Below are 9,565 nucleotides of genomic sequence, written 5' to 3' on the forward strand. Positions count from 1 at the left end.
CCCCAACGTTTCTAATAAATTCATGTGGTGAGTGTCCACGAGTTAATAATACAGTGCTACTTTTCATACAACTGCATATTAAAAACACAAAATAGATGTTTAGCACTAAATCTACTCTATGTACATATATTGTTCTATATATTTATCAGAGGTCCAGATAATAAACGAGGCTCTAAATGTCAGCGTCTGCTACTTGTGTCACCTCTAGAAAAAGTCTTGAGGATCTCGGACTTCTACAGTATGGCGATTACTATAGACGTTAGGATTACACTGCCCTCTACTGGCCGACAATGGAGTGCGCAAGCAGGATTTGCACCGTAAAGCAATACTATCGTCCGAATTGAAGACGTCACAAGTCTTCTTCCATGCTGAAGCTACTTCTACGACTACTCGTTTTGGATGCTCCCGGGGAAACAGAGGAAAGCAGGGGATCGGCGCCCCCTACGGGCGACAGAGCACCACTGTCATCCATCAAAATATCTCCTAATCCCATATCCGCCATCAGGGCTGGATTAAACACAGAGGCTGCTGGGTCGTCCAGCTCGCTGAAACTGAGTGTCCCGAAGTCCAGAGGGCTGGTGACCGTCCCGCCCACTGAGGAGTCACTTTTGATCAATTTAATGCATCTTTTTAAATCAAAGTATTAATTTCTTTCAAACATCGTACTGCCTGAATCAAACTTCTAAACAATAGCGTATATTATTAGCATCACAATTTAATTTCAATGTTAAACTGAAAAACAAGAGAATCTGAAAATATCTTAGTATTTGGTTTGTCTCTTTTTAAGTGCAGAATCAAAAATATTTTTTTACTTTATTTATGATTCAAAATCCTGCGTCTTGCATATTGCCAGGTTTGAAGTCTCATACTTTTGGAGCCCACTATATGAGTGGGATCTGAAACAAAAAAATCATATATTTTGCTATTCTGGCATTTTTCCCCCCCAACGTTTCTAATAAATTCATGTGGTGAGTGTCCACGAGTTAATAATACAGTGCTACTTTTCATACAACTGCATATTAAAAACACAAAATAGATGTTTAGCACTAAATCTACTCTATGTACATATATTGTTCTATATATTTATCAGAGGTCCAGATAATAAACGAGGCTCTAAATGTCAGCGTCTGCTACTTGTGTCACCTCTAGAAAAAGTCTTGAGGATCTCGGACTTCTACAGTATGGCGATTACTATAGACGTTAGGATTACACTGCCCTCTACTGGCCGACAATGGAGTGCGCAAGCAGGATTTGCACCGTAAAGCAATACTATCGTCCGAATTGAAGACGTCACAAGTCTTCTTCCATGCTGAAGCTACTTCTACGACTACTCGTTTTGGATGCTCCCGGGGAAACAGAGGAAAGCAGGGGATCGGCGCCCCCTACGGGCGACAGAGCACCACTGTCATCCATCAAAATATCTCCTAATCCCATATCCGCCATCAGGGCTGGATTAAACACAGAGGCTGCTGGGTCGTCCAGCTCGCTGAAACTGAGTGTCCCGAAGTCCAGAGGGCTGGTGACCGTCCCGCCCACTGAGGAAGTGGAAGAAGGTGGAGATAAGAAAGAAGAGGGCGTGGTCTGGTTGAGGGACAGAAGGGTCTTGGAGAGATCGTTACTGGGGTTGTGATCCAGAGTTAACGTCTGCGTCTGGGTCAGCATGGAGTCAGATATCTGAGATGATGAGATGCTGTGGAGACGTGCTTGCATTTCCAGCTCCTGTCGATCACACAGGCTCAATCATTAAACTGCAAGAGGGGCATTTACACATGCACAACATGCATTTCAAATCACAACTTAAGGAAATGACAATTAGGCACATTTGCCTCAAGATGCCAAGTTTCAATAAGAGTTGAAAGGTCAGCTTTATGCAAATGAGCGATGGTGTGATGCGGTGATTAGCAGATTATAGACATTTATCTGCTGCCTGATCCTGCCTGATTTGTTTAAAACAAAAGGCTACTAGAAAGCAACAGCACACAGACTAACCGACCTCCAGCGTTTTAATCGCTGTCAATGTCTCTTAAATCCATCTTTCTTCTTGACAGTAAGAAATTACTTGGAAGAAAGTGGGCTCGGAATCAGGACACAATTAAAGTTGGACTCAAATTAGAGTCTATTTAGAATCTTAAATAAAAATTGAGTCTAAATTAAGTCTGAATTAGCACTAGAGCTCAATGTGTCTGGAATATGTGCTTAACCGCCAGGCCATTGCTCCAATTCATTATTATTATTACTTATTATTATTATTATCAGGTTTGAGAAGAGGATGCAAAATGTTTGGGTAAATGGCAAAATAATAATAAAAAAATATTAGCCGAAATGAAAAATAAAATAATACATAAAATAAAATAAACCAAAATGATTACTCACATTTCACATTTTCTGTGTGGTGTTGTTATTATTCACTAAAACTAAAAATATTAAAAAATATAATTTTTTCCCTAAAACTTAAAATATTAAAAACAATTTTCACTAATTGAAACATAACTGAAATCAAATATAAATATCAGATTAAAATGATAAATGTTGCCTTGGCAACTAACTTAAAATAAGTTTAATTTTCAGTACTAATATTAACAAAACTTAAACTGAAATAAAAATAGATTAAAGCTAAACAGAAATATAAAATAATAATAATAAAAAAATGACAAAAACCATAACAATATAACTAAAATTAAAATGAAAAAGTGAAATAATAAAAGCTAATTCAAAATATTTAGAAATACTATAATAATAGTACATAAATACTACTAATTCCATGGTGATTTGGTGAAAAATCTGTGGAATTCAATATTTTAAAAAACAATAGAAAAATTAGAATTATTAAAAAAAAAAAACATGGACATTACAAAAGCATGAAAATGAAATTGCTAAATAAAAATGAAAACTGAAAGTATAAAAATAAAAGCTAAATCAAAATATTGATAAATAGTGCAATAATGGAATATAAGTAATACTATTATTACTAATAATAATTATGTGGTGATTTGGGGGGAAAATGGATATGGAATGGATTTCAATATAGTAAAAGAGTTTTTGTGGAAATCTACTGTATGCAGCATACCTGAATGCGCAGCAGTAGGCTGCGGTTGGAGTGTTCAAGTTTCCTCTGTCTCATCTCCATCTCTTTGGCTCTCTGCTGCTCCTTCTGTAACTTACGGATGTAGTCGACTGACGCCTTTAGGATGGTGCCCTTGTTCCAGCGCATCTCGCTGTTGAGAAAACACATGCAGACACTCTTACAGACACATGTACTGAACAAAATCATGAAAAATTATTAATAAAACAAATACAGTGGGGAAAAATTTAATTGCCACTTAAATCTAAAAGAAAACTTTTATCATTTAAAAATAAATAAATAAATAAAATGACAAGTTATGACATTAAAATCATATTTTTACAATTTCGATACAACAAAGTAATACTCTCTCTAATGAACTGTCATTATAACTTAAATGATCTCTCAAATTGAAATCTTTCAGCACTGGAAACAGTCACTGTTGAAAACCAGACAGAAGTGAAAACGAGAGCAGAGATACTGACGGGTCAGAGGACTTTGGAATGAGAGCTCCAAGTTCCTTAATGCGGTCGTTAATGTTGAACCTTCTTCTTCTCTCAACTACAAAACGCACACACAAACACACACATACTTTAAATTGATGGGAATGACTAGACAGGCCAGATGTTTGTTTCAGATTAACTGAAATGTAATTCACTTCCTTATACTCTACCAAGGATGATTAACCTTCAGGTGTTCATGTGCACATAGTGATGACAGATCTCAGAGATAAAAAAGAAACTGCAGGTAAAATCTGCAAGAAATCAAACTCACTCAAGTTATGGTTGTTTTTTTTCTGTCTCTCCTTCATAATAGCTTTCGCCTCTGCATCTATAAAACAACAATTAACATGGCCATTTTTATTTAATTTTACAGGGGAAGTGTGAATTTCTTTGTCACTTGCATCACTAGACAGAAATGCCAAAATAATGACTGTTTTCAGACAGGTATCCCGAACGCTCCCTCTATCTGCTATTGGTTGAGCAAACAGATGGTCAAATCCTAAACTCAAACTTACAAGTTATAGCATCGTCTGACTGAGAAGTGGGATTTTTCGTCAGAATCAACCAACAAATAACTTATTTATAGTGGTTTCTGATAGTAAAATGAGATACAAGGAAGTACATCACTTCACCTTTAAGCTATTATGTTAGCTAAATAACATTCACAAACAATATCCGCACTTCTATTATTCCAAATGTCTCATAAAACACTGCTAATTTATTGCAATTGCTACTAAAACATCAGTTTTACTTCTATAATTCTTTGGGCAATGCCTGATGAATGATGGGTATTTACACTAATCAGTCACAAGTTCTGCAAAAGCGTAAATATCCACTGATATGATAATGAATCATATGCAACCATGACTGTATTCTAATATTGTGTGTGGGAGAACAGATCTGAACTGGGCACTGCTGTGAAATTGGGAAATGGCAAATATGGTGTGTGACTCTGCTGATACAGTCAGACTGACTCGACTGGCCGGTGAAGGATCGGTGCCAGAGAAATGAGGAAGAGGAAGCAACAAAATAAAGAGATGGAAGATCACAGACGGAGATACACACCGTTCAACTCTCTCTTGACGTTTTGCAGGTCTGCAGGGCAGGAGTTGCTGACGGTGATGGTGGGTACCGCCATGCCCTGACTGCTGTACACATCCAGGAGGTTTCCTGAGACCGGCAGCTGTTGAAAACCAATCGCCATGAATTAACCCTTGTGCGTCAATTAAAAAAAAGTTACACATAGGTCCATAGTGGACAAAAATGTCCATGTCAAAAAACTGTCATAAAAATTTGAAGCTTGGGAGCACAGAGTTAAGTTTGGTCTCATTTTAAAGAAGACCCATGGCAGATTATTGTTGAAGTAAAAAAAGTTTAAAAAGTGAAACCAAAAAAAAAAAAGTTCTAGATGTTTAGGTTTATGAAAATGATTTATGAACGATGTTTTATATAAAATATATATTTTATGAAACATGTTGAACTCTATACCTGCTAGAAAATCAAAGCCATAAATCTAAACAAGTTGTATTCCAAATTTGAGGTTGATATCTCAAAAAATTAGCTTTCAGTAAGATTTTTTTTGGGCGCAGTACCAAATTTACCCCATTAGATGCCAGCAAAACTCTGCTGGTGCACACAGTGGTTGGATTTGTGATTTGCAGTAGAGTTTTTCTCTCTCAAATATTACAAGAACACACACACAATTTTTATTTTTTTTATGACACACATACAAACCAAACTCTGACATCCATACCAACACACCCACACAATTATAGCTGCATTATTTATCCAATTGGCTCTATAATATCCAGAAGCAGAAAACAGGAATTAAGCGAGTATTTGCTTTATAGGCCAAACCTGAAAAAAATGGCACCATCTGGTAAAGAAGCAGAAAACAGGAATAAAGCGAGTATTTGCTTTACAGGCCAAACCTGAAAAAATGGCACCATCTGGTAAAAAATAGTAAAAAATAAGATTTTAAAGCCTTGCCAATATAATGGAAGCCTATCAACAAAAATTGCATAATTTTACAGATAAATGGCACTGCGATTAAAAATAGCAGTTTTAATGGGTTTCAATGGGGACATTTTTGTCCTTAAGGTCCTGAGAGGAACAATTTTTTGTGCCTAGTGCAAAACAGATTTATTAAAGGAAATGGAAGTGAAATAGTCAAATTCCAATAAAAATACACACCTGTGCCAGAATTTATGCAGTTGGCAATAACACAGGCAAAATGATCAAAAAAACTAAACTGAAAAGGACAAAAATGTCCAAAAGGTTGCACAAGGGTTAAACCAGGACCGACCCCGCCCACTGCATTATCTAGTCAGAGGCCCCCTCATTGCCACATGGTGCACCATATGGATAACCTTCATTCAGTTCAGATAACCACAAACATGAACCTTCATATCTGAAGGGCGATATCTTTAACAATGGCCAAACGGCTCTGTGTGCACGCTTATTTGTAAAGTGAAACAAACTAGACAAGGCGAGGACTATTAAATGGAGAAAATCTCTAAAAATGCATACATAAAAAGCAATTCAGAGGGGGAAAAAATACAAATCCATAAACTTTCCTCTGTTAGTGCTTACTGAAACATTTGAGAACATAAATAGAGCACATCTAACCACAAATTTGTTTAATTTCTTAATAAAAACACTCATGTAAATTTCCACACAATAGCCAAGTTATTCTGCTTGCGTTTTTTACGAAATGAGGTTCAACGAGGTAGCAGATGCATTACGAGCACTGAAAACAAAACTACACATTACCAACCTTAACGTCAGACATTTTTTGAATAATTAAACCAGTTACAGAAGATTCATAAACATGCTTGAAGTTTCAAACACGCAGGTTTACCCGAAAACGCATTTCACTCATCTTGACAAACAGAGCCAGCCTGAAAGGTGACTTTTTATTTTGCGAAACCGATGAAGTGACACCTGTGCAGAAATCAATGACATAAAATCCATCCAAACTTGCTCTGAAATCTGCTGTCCTGAGGCATTAACATGCTCAAATAAACCCAAAAGACTGTTTGCAACATGCTAAGATTATTTAAAACGTCATAAAACACATCACTCTGTCTTTAAAGCACAACTAAAACACAAACCTACCATCTTCCCACGGCATTTACACAGGACAAGCAACCCGAGAATTAAAATGCAGTAAAATTTACCTCAATCTTGCCTTTTTTCTTTTCATTCTCCGGCAGTAAAACCAGAATCCTCATGTTCTCTTACACACCCGCAAAGTGCTTCCTCTTTCTGTGCGTCTCTCCGTAAAAAGGGACGTTTAGAAATGGGGAAATATCTTTTGGAGTCTCAAAAAAAAAAGGGCAAGCTTGCCACAGAATTCAGCTTGTGCACACACACGTTCAGTGGCCAGCGTTTCTGCATGTGTGTGTGTGTGTGTGTGCGGCAACTCTCTGTCACTCCTCCGTGGCGTGCTGACCCCACCCATTGTGAGCCATGTGTCAGAAGTTTATATTTGCTTCCAGTGTTTCAAGCCCCCATTCAACCCAAACGTCCTGAATGCAAACACTACACTGACAATAAGCAAGCATATGAGTCTAAGTTAACCTTTAATCATAACTGGTTACACAAGCGCCTCTACCTGAACTCCTCCCAGACTCAATGAAAATTACTGATTTGAAAACCGAAATTGTATTTCCAAAGCAATGGCATGTCAGAGCAGGATTCGCTTTTGCTTGCAACAGACTAAGGCAGAATTGTGGGCTTCAATTAATTACTGCAAATTATGACTAATGGCTGTTGTGTCATCAGCATCGGTGGTGATAAAAAAAATAAATAAAAAAAAACCTGTTCCAAAGAGTCGTGCAAAACAAGTTCAACAAACTTTACTTAATCAGTTCTTAAGAAATAGATGACAAAAGCACTTGAGTTGCTCAACTGATCCTTAATAGAGTTGAGGATGTTGCTACATACCGTGTTGGGAAGATGCAAACCCGAGTCGATCAGTGTCATAAATTCATCGTTTAAACTCGATTCCAGGCTGATGATGTCATCGATGACGTCTTCGATCTGTGCATTTAAAACACAGAGAAAAAAACAGCTTGTAGATAATGTTTTAGATTCCTTGCGAGACAAGAAAAAAAAAAAAACAGCTCAACAGTGTATTTCCACCATGAGTCATGAGGCAGATGGATGTTTAAATAACACTACACAGCGGTTTCCAGAGTGACACACCAACCACATGGACATGAGAAATACAGACATCCGATTCAAAGTCTGATAAAAGTCTGGAAACCTTAGCCAGCTTGTATTTCATCGTTGGGTTTTCCAGTCAGTGTTTTTGATTGAGAAGGGTCCTTCAGTATGTACACAAGAGAAATACAGGACTGAAAGACTTTAATAGCCAAGCCCACACAAAGTGCGAAGTGTGCAGGGGTCATTGAGCCATGAGTGTGATATTTACCAGCACAATGTGGTACCAAAAGCAAAGTGCCTAAAAGAGTCTGGCCGACTTCACGCAGACTTGACAAAGCACGCTATTGTATGTATTAAGCAAACGTGAGGCACATTCTACAAAAGGATCTTTCCGAGTCTCAGAGCCAAACACTTAATTAGTTGTCTAGCATACTCTAAATAGCTTAAGACTTGAGATTATTAGGACAATAATTACTGGTTAGTACGGTTTTGTAAGCATGTGAAATTCACAGACTATGTCTAGCAAAATAAGTGGCCTAAAGTACAAGCTGGCTAGAGAATAAAACCTTTTCCTGCCAATGCAGCATTGTTTGATAACACAATGCTAAAGTTTGACTTCTCACACAAGTTATATATCATATACAGAATCCGCTGTTATCTTACTGGGGCAGATCTGAGATTCTGTACGTTGAAAAAATTCCTCAAATCTATAGGACTACCTCTATTGTAATTAGTTAGAGCAGGAATTGTAAACGTTATCTAGTAATTTTGCATGTGAAAGTAGGCCAAAGCTGTTCAATAGTTATGGGCAAGTAATCTTTTTTTTTTGTAAAGAAACTAAGGGTGCGTTCACACTTAGTTCGGTTCTCTTGGTTCGGACCAAAAAAGAAAACGATACATTAGCTCCTGGTCCGCTGAGCGTTCCCTGATACTCAGTATCGGTATCGGCTCTGATACTGCCATTTTCTGCCGGATCGGGTATCGGTCAGACGTGACCGATCCAAATCCGATATTCTGCGTATTTTACAATACTGCGTAACTATACTATATATGAATATTTAAGTCGTTAAATTCAAGTTCACGTAAACTCTTCTCTCCGCTGCGGCTGTCAGTCTTCCTCCATTCAGCATTCAAACTGCGCGTCGCGTTCAGTTACGACAGTCAAGACGGTGGAACTCTCTCTAAGATGATACAATGTTTCTATTATTATACTTGATCTGTAGATAAAGATCAGTGGTTTTGCATAAAAGGACTTTATCTTGCTGGAGTTTAGTGCTGTTTCTAAAGCATGTTACTTTCTACCGGGTGTCTATTAGAGATCACTACACTGGAGTAGAGAGCACTATGAATTGTTCTTTATGCGCACAGTAACTGAAATTTTAAACTGTTAAAAGAAAAGGCTCAGTAAACCATCACACAGATATAATATACTACGCATCAACATCCTCTTCCCTTTGTGCTTTGAACTTTACTATGCAGAGCACTGTGACTCAGTGTTGCTTCAAGCGCATCATTCTACGCAAGGGATGCGCATAAGCACTTTCTGCCGCTCTGTATAGGAGCCTTTCATGTTATAATACTTTTGCGCAATGAAAGATTATTAATAGCCTTTGTTGTTGTCTTATCTATCATGTGTTGCTGCCTCATTACTGCGCTATACATTTAAAAGAAATGTCTTTTAATTTTATAGTATATGAATTATAAATATATTACTTGTTTTTCATGAATGTATTTTACAACAATACAAAGAGCAATGTTTAACATTTTACCAGATTTAGCCCTATACTTATTCACTTTTATTTGTTCCCCACTAAATAATGTTTTTTTTTAC

At 37.2% G+C, this 9,565-nt stretch overlaps 1 protein-coding gene across 3 annotated transcripts in view; it reads right to left on the reverse strand.

The window, feature by feature from the left end:
- The window catches only part of LOC107727418 (transcription factor E3-like), a 17,422-nt gene continuing 7,857 nt past the window's right edge, over positions 1–9,565 (reverse strand). For 2 of the 3 annotated variants that reach the window (XM_016537283.1, XM_016537285.1), the window contains exons 5-10: positions 7,513–7,608; positions 4,630–4,747; positions 3,836–3,892; positions 3,547–3,622; positions 3,068–3,215; positions 942–1,719 (exon numbers count right to left, since the gene is read on the reverse strand). In XM_016537283.1, coding sequence (XP_016392769.1) covers positions 1,291–1,719; positions 3,068–3,215; positions 3,547–3,622; positions 3,836–3,892; positions 4,630–4,747; positions 7,513–7,608 — 924 coding nt within the window. In that variant the 3' untranslated portion in view covers positions 942–1,290. Of the gene's footprint in view, positions 552–941; positions 1,720–3,067; positions 3,216–3,546; positions 3,623–3,835; positions 3,893–4,629; positions 4,748–7,512; positions 7,609–9,565 lie in introns of those variants that run through there. The other variant, XM_016537284.1, reaches the window with a different exon arrangement.

The sequence above is a fragment of the Sinocyclocheilus rhinocerous genome, unplaced genomic scaffold (genome assembly GCF_001515625.1).
Source record: "Sinocyclocheilus rhinocerous isolate Xijiao unplaced genomic scaffold, SAMN03320098_v1.1 scaffold487, whole genome shotgun sequence".
Lineage (NCBI taxonomy): Eukaryota > Metazoa > Chordata > Actinopteri > Cypriniformes > Cyprinidae > Sinocyclocheilus > Sinocyclocheilus rhinocerous.